Raw genomic sequence first — 18,926 nt, forward strand, 5'->3', positions numbered from 1 at the left:
TACTGCGGCTTTTGTATTTTTACCCCGTCCACCTCGGGTGAATCTTTTTTGACCTCTTTGAACCGACTGTCCTCTGCCTTTTCTGAATGCGGAATAAAAGCGAACGGACTTACCTCTCCAAGAGGTTCCTGAGGGGCGATATGGCGTTTGACGGATTGCGGCTCCCAGGGATTTTGCTGCTGCTTTGGATGTCTGTAACTTTTCTAGGCTGTCATCCGCCTTCTTACCAAACAAAGAAGAGCCGTACATCTGAAGCAAACCCAGACTTTCGCAACCACGCAAATCTGCGGGTTCTAGTACTTGCCGCCATGGCCCTACTGATACTGTCAGCAGAATCAATGCCAATTTGAAGGGATTCACACATTGCGTCTTTACCATCCTTAATGAAGTTTAGAAACGCTTCACTTTCTTCTCCCTCTGGGAGGCAGTCAGCCGCTGATGAAGCACACTCCCAAAGTGTATGGCTGAACCTTGCAAGCGTACAAGTAGCGTTAATAGATTTCAACGCCATGCTACATGCAGAAAAGAATTTCTTAGCCATAGAGTTGTATCTTTTGTCCTCCCTGTCCTGTGGAACAGTAGGGTATTCCGATCTACTGCCTGATGCAGTTGCTGCTTGAACAACCAGACTCTCTGGAGTTGGATGTTTAGACAAAAATTCAGGGTCAGTAGCAGATACCCTATATTTGGCTGATAACTTCTTGTTAACCGCCGGGATAACCTCAGGAGTTTCCCAGTTAGCCAATATTTTTCTTTGTAATGCAGCGTGAAATGGAACCACAGGATCCTCCTGTGGGCCTTTAACTAAAATATCAGTAAGGTCACCCTGTTGGAATGCAGGTGAAGGTTTAGACCAACCCATGAATTCTATCATCCTTGCCATTAAAATTCTGTAAGGGGTCTCGGCATGTTCTCCTGGGTCTGGTTTGGCAAATTCTATTTCTGGGGAAGTATCTAACCCACTTGCCTCATGTAAGGATTCTCGAAGGTCCTTTAACCTATTTTCCTCAGAGGTAAATTCCCCTGGTTCAGGTGTTGTAGTTCTCTGCAACCCAAAGGGTATTTCTTGATCCGAATCCTCCCCTTCTTCATAAATTGAAGACAAAGGTCTGAAATAATCAGACCTTGGAAATGGCTTAAATCCCATTTCCAGAGCAGAAGGGGCCAAATTTGTCATAATTGGTTGAGAAAACGTCGATGTCGTCGACGCAGACGTTAAAGGCTTCGAAGACACAGAAAAAGGCGTCGAGAAGATCGGAAGAGGCCTCGAAGAGCTCGAGAGGATCAGAATCCTACTCGAGGTTGTCGATGACATTCTCTAAGTCGTGATAGAGGCCCTGGGTATGACCACTGGCTGTGAGGTAGTGACGGCCATGGTTTTGTTCTTTTTCGGCGTCGACATCGGCATCGAAGACGGCATCGATTCGATCGACCTATGCGTCGATGAGCCCTTCGATAATGGCGTTGATGACGCAGATTTGTGCGTCGAAGGGACTTTCGACGATGGCGTCGATGGCACGGTGCCTTTGCTCGAGGGTTTGTAACGCTCTCGAGTAGTTTCTTTCACCGGGTGCAACGACTCGCAGCGTTTCGATTTTTTGGGTCTTTCACCCAGGTTATCACGCTCAGCTGTCTTCGAGGGGGTCGAGGCCGCTTTCTCGAAGACGCTAAGCATCCTTTTACGGAATTCCTCCCACCCGGCCTGAGAGCTATGTTTTGTGGGGCAGGTGACTCTTTCCGGGGAAATAGAAGACGAGGAAGGGGATCTTCGACATCTCTTACTCGAATGCTTGGATCTCGAAGAGTGGTGGGAACTGCTTCGAAACCTAGAACGAGAATGTTTCCTGTGTCGGCGAGGAGATGAATGTCTCGACTCTGCCGAGGAAACGTTCGAAGGAGTTTTAACTGTCTTACCTCTCTCAAGCTTCCCATTACGCTCCTTCAAGGCTTTCGCCGTCATGGACATGCAGTCCTCGCACTCCGAACATTGGTGCTCCAATCCCAGGCACCACAAACAGATCCTGTGAGGATCTGTCAACAACATTTTCTTTCCACAGTCTCAATATTTATTGAAGCCGGACCGTGGAGTCGTCGGTTCGGATGAGGAAGCCATCGAGTAAGAGTTGGTATTCTTGAGGAATAATGAAGAATATATCTGACTAACGAACTGAGCAACACGATTCCGAGGCCCACGAAGCACGGAAAAACAGAACTGAGCAACGGACGCTCCGCAAGTCTATTTATACGCATGATGACATCAGCGCCGATACGGAGGCTGTCGAGGAACATCGGCTCGAGGGACGTCGACGCGCAGCACCCTCTACTAAAAAAAATGTCTGAGGCCAGCAAGCTGGAGATGATCTATCAAGATAAGGAATACGTCGGAGGACACAATCCCTTCGAATATATGTTTGCTACACAGGAGCTAGTGACAGAAATAGTGCAGATAGAATACAAAGCAAGGGTCCTATCAGACCACTCACAACTGGTTTTAATATGGCAATACTGACCCCCAAGAGCAAGGATACCAACGTGGCGCCTTAGAGCAGAGGCGTTGAAAGACACAATGTTCAGGGAGGATTTGAGAGAAGAAATAATAAGCCATAGCTAAATCCAGGGGACTACAAGGAGGGATATTAACTGAATTGCAGGAAGCCGAAAAAGAACTAGTAACAGCATTGAGCAGTGAGGGTAATGTTCAGGAAGATACCGAAACCATACTCAGGCTGCAACAGAAATGCACTGGATACTGGGAGAGATTGAGCAATCTAAACTATAAAAAGTATATAGAGAGACAACATGCGGGAGGAGATAAACCAGGGAGGGTGCTGGCATGGTTATATAAAAGCGAGATCCCCAGACCTACAATCAGAGCAATACCGAAAGAGGATGGGCGTATAGTGGACAGCCAAGAGGGTGTGAATCACACATTTTTAGAGTACTGCCAACATTTGTATGGGGATGACGGGGAAAGCAATTGTAGGGAAATAATGGAAACACTGGAAGACAGACTTGCCACAAAATAACGCAGAAGAGCGAGAGGAGTTGGATGCCCCAATCACTTTAGAAAAACTAGAAGAGGTGGTAGTGCAGCTAGACCCACCAGCAAGACCCACGCGGGCCGATGGACTCCCTAGCAAATTTTATAAAATGTACAGAAATTAGGTGCTTCCCCCGCTTTTAGTGATGCTAAACGAGGCATACGAAATAGGAAGGCTGCCAGAGTCCCTAAGAGAGGCGATCATCATACCGCTCCATAAACCTAATAAGCCTGGCAAAGACTGCGGAGTATTCAGACAGCTGTCAATGATCAATCAGGACAGCAAAATACTCACAACAGAATGAGAAGGATCATTAATAAATTAATGCACCCCGATCAGACCGGATATGTTCCAAATAGGAATATATCCAATAACCTTAGACGACTTCACCGAGTTATTGAACATGCCAAAGGGGATGCGGGCGAAATGGCAATTGTATCGTTGGATGCAATAAAAGCCTTTGATTCAGTCAAATGGCCTTGGCTGATTGCAGCCCTATCCAATTACGGGATAGGGCCTGGGTATCTTAAATGGGCCAAACTGTTATATAGCGCACTGCTCGCTAGGGTCAAAACAGGAGCAATAATATCGGAGAGGTGGCAACTTAGTAGGGGTACTAGACAGGGATGCCCGTGGTCCCCCATGCTGTATATCTTGGTGCTAGAGCCCCTGGCGATATACCTAAGGCAGCAGTATGACATGATGGGTATTACCATTAAAGGGGAGCCGCACCTAGTCTCCTTGTACGCTGACGATATGCTGTTGTATTTACGATACCCGGAAGAAAATCTCCAATATGTTCTGGAAGTGATGGAGCGATATGCGTCGCTGTCCTGCATAGCGGTGAACCGCAAAAAATCATGTATATTTCCGTTGGGTAGATACAAAGGGATCCCGCAAGACCATTTACCTGTCTTACAAACACCATGGGAGGTCAATACGTTCAGATATCTTGGGATAGGTATTTATCATATGGTGGAGGCAGAGCACAAACATAATACTGAGAAAGCGGTCAAAAATATTGAAAATAGTATGAAGTTCTGGGCAAAGCTCCCCTTAGCGATGATAGGAAGAGGGGGAATGCTGAAAATGGTAGTTCTGCCGAGACTATTGCATTATTTTGGGAATATACCATACTTGATAGCAAGGAGGTTTTTCACTAAAATACATAGCATATGTAGGGAATTTCTTTGGCATGGGACGAGGAACAGAATAGCCCTTTGGAAATTACAAAATTTGTATGATAAAGGGGGTATAAAACTGCCAAACTGAGATCTACTACCTGGCAAGCCAACTACAATATGTGGCAAAATGGTTATCAGAAGAACCAACCTCAGAAACTAGGCTGTTTAGACTGCAATGTGACCCATTCTTCCTGAAAGAAATGATATGGATGCCCAAATCAGACATGAAAGAGCGCTCAGAGATGATGATATTGGGATGGGAAATATGGCATAAGGCTTGTCAGGTAATGGAGAACCCATCCCTGTGTTCCCCACAAGTGGCACTAGTCTCATTGACGGGAAAAGAAAGCCAACTAATGAAGATGATCAGGAAGCACTGGGAACAGGTAGGGATAGCAACAATGGGAGACATATGGCAAGAGGGGTGTATAAAAGAATGTGGGACGTTGGTGGAGGAAACGGGGTTACATATGGGTCAATATATTACATACCACAGGATGGTGCGGCGAATCAAAGAGACATGGTCCGAAATAGTATTAGAAGACCAACCGGATGCCGCCATAGACATAATATATGACATAGCAGAAGGAGGGCACGAGATGAACAAGTTACTTTCTTACCTGGTAACGTTCTTTCGATGGGATGGTCCAACGACGTATTCCATATCTATGACAGGTAATGTCCACAGCTGTGCTGCTTCGGAAAATCTTCGGCGTCTGCGTCCTGCATCAATGACGTCGATGCGCCCTCCCCGAGGACCTCCTCCGACGGCCGACGTCACCCGATGTGATAACCAGGATGCACGACGCCCATAGCCTCAGTTATAGTTTTTTCCCCCAGAACGTGTGCCATCAGTTTTCTGCCAGTCAGACACACAAGGCCTTGCGGAACGCAAGCTGCAATCGCAAAAGAAATTCTGCAGCGGGGAAGGTAGGGAGGGAGCGATATGGAATACGTCGTCGGACCATCCCATCGAAAGAATATTACCAGGTAAGAAAGTAACTTGTTCTTCGAGGGGATTGGGTCCTCCGACGTATACCAATGCAAGGAGGTGGGAAAAGAATTTAGAACACAAATTTAGCATGCCCAATCAAATTGCGGAATATAGGACTGCCTTGCCAAAGGCCAGATCCTGCCCTCTGATGGAATTCGAGGGAGTAGCGACGTACAAAAGTATGTACTGAAGCCCAGGTGGCTGCATCACAGATGTGACAAATAGGAACACCCCTCTGCAGGGCAGTAGACGCAGTCACTCCCCTGGTAGAATGGGCCCGCAAGCCAGCCGCAGGGTCCTTACCCGCCAAGCGGTAACACTCGGAGATAGCTAAAATAATCCGAGACAAAGTCTGTTTCGTCACAGCTTGTCCCAAACGCTTTCCAGCGTAACCAATGAAAAGTTGATCGTCCACTCTGACCCGGGACATACGCGAAATAGAACGTTCTCCTAGGATCAAGCCTATGGAGCCTCTCCTCTTCCTTACCAGGATGGAGAGGAGGATAGAACGCCGGAAGAACAACCTTCTGGCTCAAATGAAAATCCGAAACCACATTCGGAAGAAAAGAAGGACGAACTCTAAGGACAATCCTGTCCTTATGAAACGCAGTGAAGGGTGGCTTAACTGAAAGTGCCTGTAACTCACTCGCTCTGCGAGCGGAAGTAACCGCAACCAAAAACACAGTTTTAAGAGTTAGCAGTCTCAAAGGGCAAGAATGTAAAGGCTCAAATGGAGCACCCATAAGAAACTTAAGAACAAGGTTCAAATCCAAACCGGGCACCAGAAAAGGTGACGGAGGGAACACATTAGTGCGCCCTTTCAAAAACTTAGAAATTAAAGGAATCTTAAAATAGGAACATTCTTCAGACGAGCGCTTAAAGATGGACAGCGCCGCCAGGTAACCTTTAATGGTCCACACTTGCAAGCCCCTGTGGGCCAAAGAAAGCAAAAAAGACAGAACCATGGGAATGTCACATTCAAAAGGATCCACATTCTTAACTCTGCACCAGTCGCAGAACTTTCTCCAACAGCAACGGTACAGAGACTTTGTCGCCGGCCGCCTGGCCGAGAGCAACACCTCCATCACGTCTTCAGGGAGGTCCCAATCCTTATACCTCAACCTTTCAGAAGCCAAGCGTGAAGGTTGAGGGATCTGACCTCTGGATGGAGAACCTGACCCCCCTCCCGTGAGAGCAGATCGTCTCAGTAGGGAAGACGACGCGGAGGGCAGATGGACAAGTCGAGAAGGTCCGGGTACCACGTCCTCTGGGCCCACGCCGGAGCAATGAGGATCATCCGGGAACCGAACCTCCGCAGTACTTGCGGGATGACGGGGACTGGAGGAAATGCGTACAGCAGTGGGAATGACCACTCCACCACGAACGCGTCTCCTAAGGCTCCTTTTGGAGGAAATTCCTGCGAGCAAAACCTTTCGCACTTCCGGTTGACACTGGAGGCGAAGAGATCTACTTGAGGGGTCCCCCAAAGGGCGAAGATCTCCAGGAGAATCTCCTGAGCCAGCTCCCACTCGTGAGAGATCGTGCTCTGCCTGCTGAGAGTGTCCGCCATCTTATTGTCGTCTCGGGCCAGATGAACTGCCGAGATCGAAACTTCCTGCTGGATGGCCCAGAACTCGAACTGCATCGCCTCCATGCACAGAGGAAGTGACTTTGCCCCCCCTTTTTGTTGAGGTAGTGCATGGCCACCCTGTTGTCCGTTAGAATCAGGACACTCGTTCCTCGCGCAGTCGGCAGAAAAGCCTTCAGGGCAAGCCTGATGGCCCTCAGCTCCAACAGATTGATGTGGAGTCTGGAATCCGACGGGGACCAACGACCGCTGACTGTCAACTCGTTGGCATGAACTCCCCATCCCGTGAGGGATGCGTCCGTTACGATCGTCACTTCCGGCCAGGGCAGCCAAAATGGGGCCCCCTTCATCAGATTGCCTTCGACAGCCCTCCACAGAAGGTCCTGGGCGACCGAGGGCGGCACCTGAACAGGGTCCGACAGCCTGCCGGAGGACTGAGACCACTGGAGCTTGAGTGCCCATTGCAAAGATCTCATCCGCAGACAAGCCTCTGGCACCAGAAGAATGCAGGATGCCATGAGGCCGAGCAGTCTCAAGAACTCGGACGCTGGGAGATTCTGGGCAAGTTGAAACTTGTGCACCATCTGCTGAATGTGAAAAGCACCTGGGGAGGAAAACACTGCCCCAGGGATGTGTCGAGCACTGCTCCGATGTACTGGAGCCGCTGCGTTGGTGTCAAATGGGACTTCTTTAAATTGAGGGAGAAGCCCAGCTTGTGAAGGGAGTGGCAGGTGACGGACAGATGATCCAGAACTTGCTCGGGAGAGCTCCCCCTGATCAACCAATCGTCCAGGTAGGGGTAGACATGAATCCCCCCTTTCCTGAGATGCGCTGCCACCACCATCATGAGCTTGGTGAAAACCCTCGGGGCTGAGGTCAACCCGAACGGCAGGACCCGAAACAAAGTGCGAGTCGCCAACTGCGAACCTCAGGTACTTCTTGTGCTTGGGATGGATCGGCACATGGAAGTAAGCATCCTTGAGGTCGAGAGACACCAACCAGTCCTGAAGTTGAAGGGCATGGAGGACTTGAGAGAGAGTAACCATCTTGAACTTGTCCTTCCTGAGGAGTTTGTTCAAACTGTGCAAGTCCATGATGGGTCTCAATCCCCCGTCTTTCTTCGAAATCAAAAAATAAGGGCAATACCATCCCTTGTTCCTCTCCGCTACAGGCACCAGTTCTATGGCGCCTTTCTCCAGCAGGGCTTGAATTTCCTGCGCAAGGAGCGGATCCGGACTCTTCGAAGAGAGGTTCCCAGGTGGATTGTCGTGAGGCCTCTGCCGAAAAGGAAGACAGTAGTCGTGGTTTATGATCTCCAGAACCCACACATCTGAAGTAATGGCTCGCCACTCTACAAGATGCTGCGCCAGCCTTCCCCCAACCGGCGAACCATGGGACCTGGCCTCATGACTGAGTGGTAGCGGCTGCGGCATTGCCTGAGGGCAAAGAGGCAACTACCCGAGTGGCCTTGGCACCTCAAGTACCCTTGTTTCCACCTCTGGCACTCTTACGGTGGCCTCTTTGACTGCTAGCTCCTCCCGCTTTACTGAAGGACGAGTAATAGCGAAAGGAACCTCCCCTCCATTGCTGTCCCCTAGGACGAAAAGGCGGAGGTTGGCGAACTGCAGCGCCCAACGACTTCGCTGCAGCTTTGGAGGTCTGCAACCTCTCAAGGCTCTCGTCAGCCTTGCTGCCAAAAAGATGTTCACTGTCAAAGGGCATGTTGAGGAGCCGGGACTGCACATTAGGAGCGAACCCAGACTTCCACAACCACGCAAACCTGCGTATTACGGTGCTCGCCGCCATGGACCGGCTGACACAATCTGCCATGTCCAAACCCGACTGAACGGCCTCACACATGGCATCCTTGCCATCCTGAACCATAGCAAGGAAACCATCCCGTTCGTCCCCTTTGGGAATACTTTCAGCCGCTAATGCAACACAGTTCCACAGAGTCTGTGTGAAACGAGACAAGGCACATATGGATTTGGCCGCCTGAAGTGCCATACCCCCAGAAGAAAACACCTTCTTCGCCCAGCCGTCAAAACGTTTGTCGTCCCTATAAGTAGGATACGACGCCTGCTTTGCCGGGGCCGTAGCCGCCTGCACCACCAAACTCTCCGGAGTGGGGTGCGTGGTCAAGTAGCAGGGGTCGCCACTGGCTGGGCGATATTTCTTCGGCAAGGACTTGCTCACTGCCGGGAGACTCTCCGGAGAAGTCCAGGCCGCAGCCACCCTTCTCTGCAAGGCCATATGGAATGGCAGCACCGGGTCAGTTGGTGGACCTTGATCGAGGATATCAGTCAGGTCATCCTGCTGAAAATCCCCAGGGGGTGCCGACCACCCCAGGTAATGCGTGACCCTCGACATCAGGCACCGGTAAGAGCACGCAGCATGCATGCCAGGCTCAGGCCTACCAAACTCCACCTCCGGAAAGGTGTCTAGATCACTGGCATCGTGCAACGACTGACGCTGTTCCTCAAGTTGGCTATGACCAGAAAGGAGGTCATCAGGAACCTCTGCAGGAGCCTCACCTTTCTCAGACCACTCATCCACTTCAGAAATATAATCCAGAGGCTGGAAGGAGGGTAGAGAAAAAGGAACAAAGACATGTTTAGCCTTGGCCAGAGCCTTTCTGGGGGGGTTCCACTGTGCCACGGGGTACCCCCGACAACACCGCCTCGAAAGGCGTCGATGGAATCGGCGTCGAGCCCGGCAACGACAGCTTCAACGGCGTAGCCCTGAGCGTGTCTCTCGACAGCCTGGGCGCCGATAGCGTCGACGACTTCCTCAGAGGCGGAGCCTCGAGAGAGTCCGTCGACGACCTCGGCACCGCAGGTGTCGATGTCTTCTTCGAAGACATCACAGATTCTCGCGGTCTCGAGGGCGTCGAGGACCGGGACCTGGAACAAGCATGCCTAGAGCGACCATCCTTGTCCGACCGGAAACTCGAAGGCACCCGGTGGTCGCAACGACTGCTCGAGCCTGAAGGCGGATGAGCGGTGTCTCTAGTACGGCCACGGCCGGCATCCTCAGACGGCGCAGACGGACCGTAGCCCTGCGATTGAAAAATCACCAACATCTCCTTTCGGAAGGAATCCCATTAAACCCAGACCGCGGGGTGGAAGAAGCCGAAGACATCATACAAATGCAATGAAGAAACGGCTTCGAAGAACCGAAAGAACAGGATTCAGTAGAATCGAGGCGCGCCGAGATCTCCGAAGCAAACACGTTCGCGGAAAAAACAGAACTGAGGCTACGGGTGTCGTGCGTCCCACTTATAACATCCGGTGATGTCGGCTCGACGGAGGCCCTCGAGGACGGCGTATCGACATCATCGACGCAGGACACAGACGCCAAAAGATTTTCCGAAGTAGCACAGCTGTGGTGATTACTGTCATAGATATGGAATACGTCGGAGGACCCAATCCCCTCGAAATCTAGGATATATGAGCTGGTGATGTCTAAAGCAGGGATGGAAGTAGTACAACTGAGACAAGACTGGGAGGAAGAAGTGGGTGCCACAATGAGTGATGGGATGTAGGAGCGAGCCCAAGGGTACCATAAGAAAGTGTCAAGGAATGCGAGGTTACAGCAAATACAACTGTATATAACCCAGAGAGCTTATATGACACCCCAGAGGATAGCCAAATTTAAAAACGCAGAACGACAAACATGCCCCAAATGCGGCGAGGAAAACGCTGGGATGACGCATATGTTCTGGGTATGCCCAGAAATTGAGAGATTCTGGGGCGAAGTAGCTCATAAACTAGAAGAAAAAGGAATTAAAAGAAGGGTGGACATAGTATGGGCATGCCTGGTAGGAGGGTTCCCCAGGCCACCCAAGTTTAAACATGTAAGTAAATTAAAGGATCTGGCATATATACTTGCGAAACGTAGAATTGCCATGGGATGGAAGGCATGCCATAGACCAAGTATAGAAATATGGTGGAAAGACCTTCAGAAATGGGCAGAAGCTGAAACTACTGTATGGCAGGAAGCTAGTAATACTGGAGGGGATGAAGAAGCTGAAACCTTGACAGCTTGGAAACATTTAATAGTCACGCTATTTGGGCCTATACAGGATTGGTCGAGTGACCAAGACCAGGCAGAGACCGTAGAAGAGGGAATCTATCTGCAAGATGAAGAAACAGAATGCAAAGTAGAGTAGGCTCGAATGGGGGTGCGGGGGGAGGGAACGGGAGATGCAGTAGACATTGAGTTGTACAAAAGTTTGAAATTATGCAATATGTACTGCAAGTTTGTTTTTGTGCTTGGTTGAAATAAAATTAAAAATTGTTTAAAAAAAAAAAGAAAAGGATGTATTAGAAATTTAGAGAGATTATGCTTTGACCATCATTAAAGCGCTGCTGGAATGAATTTCTGAGCTATGGAATCACTGTTGACAGTGCTACTCAAAAAGAAGCTGTGTTGGCACTTTCTGTATTGTACAGAAACCTAAATATTAGGTGGTTGCATTTAGTTCTTACAAACATTTCTATATTTCTGACAGGGTGCACAATTAAGGGTAACATTAAAAATACATTTAAAGACCATGGGCCTCATTACAAATCGCCCGGTATGGAAACAACGGTGGCGATAAACCCTCCGCCACCGTTGTTTCCATGCCGGGCGATCACAACTCCTGCAGGCGGGAGGTGATGTTCCCGCCAGGTCTGACCTGGCGGGTTTAACACCGCCCACCTGCAGGCGGACGAGGAAACACCGTCAGCATTACGAGATGCTGCCGGTGTTTCCATGATCCCCATTGAGTCCCATAGGACTCAATGGGAATGGGGATTAACACCATTCCGCCTCCGTGATTCCCGGAAAACCGGGGTTGTAATGCCCCGGTAATTCCGGGAATCACAGAGGCGGAATGGTAATATGAGTCCGGCGGTAACGAGGCGGTTTTACCGCCACGGTTACCGCCGGACTCGTAATGAGGCCCAATGTGTTGAGAAAACAACAAAGTAAGGAAAAGGCATGGCAGCAAAAGACTAAATGTCTGTATGTTAAACTAGCTAACAGGGACTTCCTAGCGAAAGAAATAACATTTCATCTCACTCGCACACAATTAGCAAGACAGGTTAGACAGACAAATGAAAAAGTGGGAACACACACAGAAAAGATGGAGATCGATGGAGTGGTGACTCCAATTTAGATGAGTAAAAGTCTCCATAAATCTTTAGGAATCAATGAAGGAATTACTAGGATATTGGTAACAATTTCCATGTTGGAATCTCAAAACTCTAATTTGCTATGAAAAAAAGAAATTATATTTATCAACTGTCTGTTGTGGCACTTATAAATTAAGTACATTTGAAACTGGCACATTCAAGAAACACATTTTCCACGTGTGACTTCTCAGCATCTCAAACAACGTCAAAAAAGTATTCAGCTTTAAAAAAAAAAAAAAACTTTGATTTCAATCTTTGCCTTTTGATCACCCAGGTTGAAGACCATGTACCATGTAATTCGCAATTTCAGCTGTTTACAATTCAAATTATGTCATTTTGCCGAAACGTATTTAATATATGTAACTTCAATGAAAATGTTCCTATTTAAAACATGGTGCTCATGTTTTAAAATTTCAATTTGAGTACAGGTGCAAAGGGTTGTGCAGCTTATTTTACAGAAGTCTTCTAACTTATGATGAAAATAACTACAAACACAGATACAGAGTTCAAATTGTATGTCTGCTCAACTTGGGTATTTGGGTGGAGTGGGATGACAGACGCTGCTGCAGAGACAAGAATGTGGCAGATCCAAGGACTGGACAAGGATCACATTCTGGCTGTATTTGTCACTCAGTAAGCTAACTCATACGCCAGTGCAAAGGGTGTAAAGAAATTGGGGATATAACACAATCCTAAAGGTGTAAATGTTATGGCAGAAAGGGTACGACTTCACAAAAAGGGGCCGTGGTATGTAGGTCTAGCGCTAAATGTAGCTGGTTTTTATTTTCGGCATAAGGGGCTCATAAGCAGGGCAACAATGAAAACAAAAAATATACAGTTGATATGCATTGATACAGATTAGACAAAATGTTCAATCATGTATACATGTATAGACCAACTGCAATACCATTATACAAAAGAAACTGGCTCAAAATGAGGAGAAACAAAGTTGGTTAAGGATGAGGGTGGAACCGTAAGGTGAAGGACAGTGGGATGGGGTTGGCAAAATCATAATACATTTTGCGGTTCAGTGAGATTAGAAGGTACTGAAAACACAAAGAAACTTAAGTTTACCCTAACTCTTCTTTCTGCTTCCAATCGCTGCATTATCAGCATTGTGTCAACGTCATCGTCCTCCTCATCGTCATCATCTTCATCATCATCCTTCTGCTTTGATTCCTGGAGACGTTTCTGAAACTGCCACTCAAGCATGAGCTTGCGAAGGCGATCATTCTCCTCTGACGTGCGATCAAGCTTGCTCTGGAGGTCATGGATCTCCTTGCTCAGCAGGTCCACAATGTGCATTTGCTGCTGCTTCTCCATCTTTTCCTTGGCATCACGCTTCCAGGGATCTGGGGAAAGGCTATCACTGGATGACAGCTCTTCCTTGCTGATGGTAATATACTGAAGGTCCCTCCGCTCAATAGTGCGGGGCTGCTGCTGTGGCTGCAGCTCCCGGATGACTGTTTCTTGTGGTCTTTGCATAGTGGTAGGCTTTTCAGACTTTCCTGGCTGCTGTGCAACACTGGAAGGGAATTGAGGCTGTGCAGGTGGCTGAAGAGGTTGTACAGGAATTGGTGGCTGAGGTCTCACCTGGCCTAATTTCCTCTCTTGCTCACGCCTTTTCCTATCTCGCTCCTCTTCCAATCGTGCTTTTTCTTTCTCGTACCACCGCTGGTGCTCCTCTCGCTTCCTGCGCTCTACAACGGCGGCCTGGGAATTTGCCTGAGAACCCAGCACACTTGTAAGAGGTGGGGGCGGGAGAGGCAAATCAACAGGGGTTCCTTCAAATTCAGATGCATAGAGGACAGGTGGGGGTGGGGGAGGAGGAGGAAGGTCTGTCCTGACAGGCAGGGAAACTGTCACTGGTGCAGATTGGGGAGGAAGCGGCGTTTTCCAACGACCTGGACCAGTCCTATTAGCAGTGGAGGCAGTGGAAGCAGACTTAGAAGAATGGTTTAGGTGCTCCTGACTTGATGTGCTAGATTCCACAGATGAACTTTGGTTTGTCCATGTATCCGGCTCCTGCTTTCGATCAATGTACTCCACATCCTTGCGCATAACTGGCTCTAAGCGGCTCCTTTCCTGCTGGAAATTATTTTCTCGCAGTTCTTCTTGGGAGTAAGTAACACGCTGCAAAATAAATGAGTTATGATTAAAAAAGGTCACAAATTCTCATAAATGGTATTTCAAACATCCTGCTACACACATACTAAACAATAAACAACAAAAATATGTTTCCATGCCAAGGAGATGGCTGTAACTGCAATAAAAGTACAATGCATCAGAAAATAATTCACCAGCAACATTCTTGTAATTGATTTGTTAAGTGTAGTGAAAGAAAACGTGGGCTCTGGAAATACACTTCTATGAGCATATGGTAAAACAAACTATGCCCAGCAACAATGTTACATGGGAGTTAGGACATACCCATTTTATCCTGTTAATAGCGATGCAGACTAAACATTTTGTTTTTCAACTGGTCAGAACAGAAACCTGGCCTCAGCAAGCACCCATGCAACATATTCTTATTTGTGATGGTAAAAGTACTAATTATGCCATTTTATTTCTGATAGGTTCTCCTGCCACAGATTTCTCATCTCGGAAGACTCTCATAACAGTATACATTGAACTGGAGGAGGGGAAAAGAGTGCCCTAAACTAAGAAACCTTAGATAACAGCTCTCCAAACCAAGCATCCTGTCCAGACTGCAAGTCCATACATTAGTGTTGTGAGAAGGTATGCAGGGAAGAACAGGTGGTCACCAGACAAATATCTGCTAGAGGATCCCCTGTCTCTACAAAGCCAAAGTGGAAACTATTCCTTTAGTCGAGTGAGCCCAGAGGCCATTCCTACCCTGCTCTCAAAAAGTGCACAATCCAACGGGATATGATTTATTTTGACACAGCCATCCAAAACATACCTCCAAAACGTGCCTCAACAAAAGAAACAATAGGGTTGTTCCGATGAAAGGCCATTGTCCAGCTAGGTAAAAACAAAGCCTGCTTGGGGTCCAATCTGTGTAGCCTCTCTTTCTTCTTCGTGGGATGAAGTGGCAGATAAACAGGCACATTAATTCTATAGTCCACGTGAAAATCAGAGACCACATTCAGCAAAAGGGGTAGCTTAACCCCAAAGGTAACTTTCCATTTTGAAAACAGAAGATACAGGGAACTAGAGCAGAGAGCTTTAAGCTCTCTCACACTTCTGGCAGATGTTATCGCCACCAAGAAAACCACTATCAGAGTCAAATGTCCTAAGGAACATGACTGCTCGGTTCAATGGGTAGCCCGTAAGTAATGTCAGAACCAGGCTAAGGTCCCAGGCGGGAAACGCAAAATGTCTGAGGAAATGTATTAGACAAACCTTTTCGAAACCCAGCAACCATGGTAATCTTAAGGTAGGAACCTAACGCTAGAGATTTCTTTAATAAAAAAAATGGTCCTACCAAACTTACATAGCTCCATTACACTGCTAGCCAATTTATAATGAAAGAAAGAATCAGGGGTTTTCAAAAAACTACTTAAACAGTCATATGACAGAGCAAGAGAGGCAGATTATACACAAGTACTGGAAAGAAATTAAACATTTTTTTTTTAAACTTTGTTATATTAAGAAAATGTGAATAAAACCAAACAGGCCCATTGTAGATACAGATTTGACACCTTCATCAGACCCTTGAACCCAACCCCTTGCCCCCCCCATACCCCCTCCCCAACTCCATCCCACCCCCCAATTGGATTGTCCAATCAGAACTTTAACCGCAGGAGCTTCCATATGTCCACTTCTTCTTGGTGCCTGGGAGCTGAAATATTTGATGACATCATCGTTGGCTTTATTGCGTCTGCTGTCCCCCGGGCCGTAGGTCGCCCAATACACTTTAAATACCTCACATTCCCCTTCCCACCCTTCCCGAACCAGAGCATCCTCATGGTGTCAATGGGCCTCCCTATCCCCATGCCTGTCGCACACCGTACCAATTTGCTTGGAATGTGCCGGAATCATTGTTAACCATAGTGGTCAGTTTGTCCATGAGGAACATGTTCTTTAATTTTTTCAGCCAATCATCTTTGGAAGGGGTCACCGGACTCTTCCATTTCTGTGCCAGGGCTACCCTACGCGCCCTCAACATTGTTTCCCAAATTCTTGGGTACCTGTATATTTCCGTTTCCTCCGGTGGGGAGGCCCAGCAGCATCGTCAGCGGATTTTGTGGGAGTAATTCTTCAGTGACCTCCGCGATCCATCCCCTTATATTCTCCCAAAACTTCTGAACTTTTGGGCAGTACCACCACATGTGGGCCCTCATTCCCACCTGGCCACATCCCCTTGGACATCTAGGTGACACCCCTGGGAACATCTTTGACAGTTTCAATGGGTCCCTATGACACCCCTGCAGGATCTTAAAATTGTGCTCCATATCTGATGTAAATAAGTTCCTGTGGAATGCTATTTTGAATATCCTAGGCCATGTGTCCTCCGAGAGGGCCTCCCCTGCTAGGTCATTCCAGAACGTACGGAATCCCCTCCTCACCTCTAAGTTGTTGGTGTTCAATATTTTGTACATCTTGCACACTGTCCCCTTCCTTGTTGTTGCCGTGTCCAATAGTTTTTCAAAGGGAGTCAACTGTCTCCTCAGGTTTTGGCCCCATGACCGATCGCAGAGAATGCCCTTCACTTCAGACGCAGGTATTCGAAAACTGAGAGAGACCCCTGCCCAAGAGCCTCCCTCATTTCCTCATACGCGAGGAACTCGCCCTCTTTATACATTTGCCCCGCCCATTCCATTCCCATGTCCAATCAGGATTGGGCGTTCCTGAACCCCCTACTACCAAGTTTGAGAGGGTGACCCCAGAGTGAGGACATCGGGGAGGGCCATGAAGTGAGGTGTGCGGTCGGGGGCCCCTCTTTCCAAATCGCCCAGAGTACTCCCAAGGTTGGATGGACTTTCAACCTGCTCGGGATGAACTTGCGTGGAATCCACAGGAGGTCACATACTTTAAGAGGGTGGGCGTCCATATCTTTTAGGTAGGACCAGTAGGTTCCCATCCCCTCTTTGATATGTTCCCGAAGAACGCGCAACTGGGCGGCCCGGTAATAGAGAAGAAAATCTAGTAACCCGAAACCTCCCTCCTCCCTAGGTAAAGTTAGAGTAGCCCTCCCAATCCTCAGGGTTCTCCCCTGCCATATGAACTAGAAATGAAACATTTAAAGACAAGTGATAGATTGGTTTGTGTCACAACATTCTGTCCTAATAGTGATGCAATTAGACAGCTCATTTAAAAAAGAAATGGCACATATTAAAAGTAACAGAACCAGATTTAGACTTTTGCAATTAAAAGAGTAGTCAACATATGTCAGCCTTTAGTATGCTCATTAAGATTGAATAGAAAAGAAAACAATGTAATTGAGCTTTTGCATTTACCCACAATTCACACACATTAGACTTGTGGTGCATGTGCAGGCTGCAAGTTTACCTCCAAAATCACAGAATTCATTAACAGAGGCAAGCAATGGGCTCTCGATAAACATACAAATTGAGGTTCTTCACATGATATTTATCCAAGTAGTTGTCCTTGCAATGAAGTATATGTTGCCAAATCCAAATCCAAGTAAATCACAGAATTACAGAATATAGGTCACATATTCGGACTGGTAATATGACACTTAGGAATTCAAAAACACTGTAGATGATATTAAGTGATGTGTTTTAGAATAAGTGATGAATGATTCAAGAAGTGTTCCATTGAAAGTAAATTAGCCAACAGAAAACATCTATGGATGTACTGCTTAAAGTCTTTTGCTAAATGTTTGAATGATCAAGAGGAGTGCCATCTGCGGGGCTGTGTTTAATAGCTTGTTCAAGCTGTTTAATCTTATGTTTAGATTGTAGACATTCAAGTATTGATGCTTCTGTGTTCGACTATTCCACTATAAAATGGCATATGTTTAACATGTATGTCAAAGCAAAGCGTAACAGTGATGTCACAACGGCAGATGCATCAAAGGGACCCCACTGTTTTAAAACAGTTTGTGTTGCGGTACTAAACTGTGAGGCAGGCCCTTAATGTTTCCCCACATGGGTGGGAAAGTGAAAGACTAGCCATGTTATTCCTGAGAAAAGCGTGGAAACGAATGATCGCGTAATGAGCTTGGGCTGCGTTCAACACCTTTACAAAACATCATTGATATGTGGTCATACGTACAATTTTAGCAGGTTTTGTTGCATTCTGTTTGTTAGGGAGAGTTTTCATTTGTGTGCCAATTCCCTTCAACCTTAAAGACCCCCAGATCTTTTGCTGGACTCCAGGCATTTTAAAGTTTACTCCGAGAGAGTGGTACCTTTTATTCACTCACTCATGTGTTTTCCAGACTATGATTTTCCATGTTCCTTACTGGTTTATGGAGTATGGTTAGCTCCACAGGCATCTGCTTTTGCACTGTGACACACAGCACCTTCTGTGCATTGCCACTGAGAAGTCCCTTGGACCTTATTGTTTAACAACATTTTCTTGAGTCAACTACTGTTCCCAATAATAGTAAGATGACCCCTGTCTTACTTACTGTTACTTTTACAGGTCCAGCACACACCACCCTATGTGGAGTGCTGGGAGGCTACATAGTAATTCCTCATGTAACATTTTGTTACACTAAATAACTTGAATGGCTGGTGGCAGTGGTTTCTACCTAGTGACTATATCTGGTTGATAACCCAGATGCAGTGCTGCACACAAGGGTGACAATTTTCCCAAAATGCCCCCCCCCCCCCCCCCCCTTCTTTCTTCACCATTTCTTGTTTGTTAGTTTCTTCTAGGCGTTTACTTTGTTTGCATCAGGTTTGAACCCTTTGTGTAGTTTCCCTTTTGGCGGGCATCAGGGCTGATGCCCGCCCAGGCTCTAATGTGTCTGGAAAGGCAGGAGGTGAGGGAGGGTCCCGAAAT

General features: G+C 47.4%; 1 protein-coding gene across 12 annotated transcripts in view; it reads right to left on the reverse strand.

The window, feature by feature from the left end:
- AFDN (afadin, adherens junction formation factor) overlaps positions 1–18,926 on the reverse strand; it is a 2,107,422-nt gene that overhangs the window by 294,509 nt on the left and 1,793,987 nt on the right. For all 12 annotated transcript variants that reach the window (XM_069607417.1, XM_069607414.1, XM_069607416.1 and 9 more), the window contains one exon: positions 13,062–14,120. In XM_069607417.1, coding sequence (XP_069463518.1) covers positions 13,062–14,120 — 1,059 coding nt within the window. The remainder of the gene's footprint in view (positions 1–13,061; positions 14,121–18,926) is intronic.

The sequence above is a fragment of the Ambystoma mexicanum genome, chromosome 4q (genome assembly GCF_040938575.1).
Source record: "Ambystoma mexicanum isolate Mex_15411 chromosome 4q, UKY_AmexF1_1, whole genome shotgun sequence".
Taxonomy (NCBI): domain Eukaryota; kingdom Metazoa; phylum Chordata; class Amphibia; order Caudata; family Ambystomatidae; genus Ambystoma; species Ambystoma mexicanum.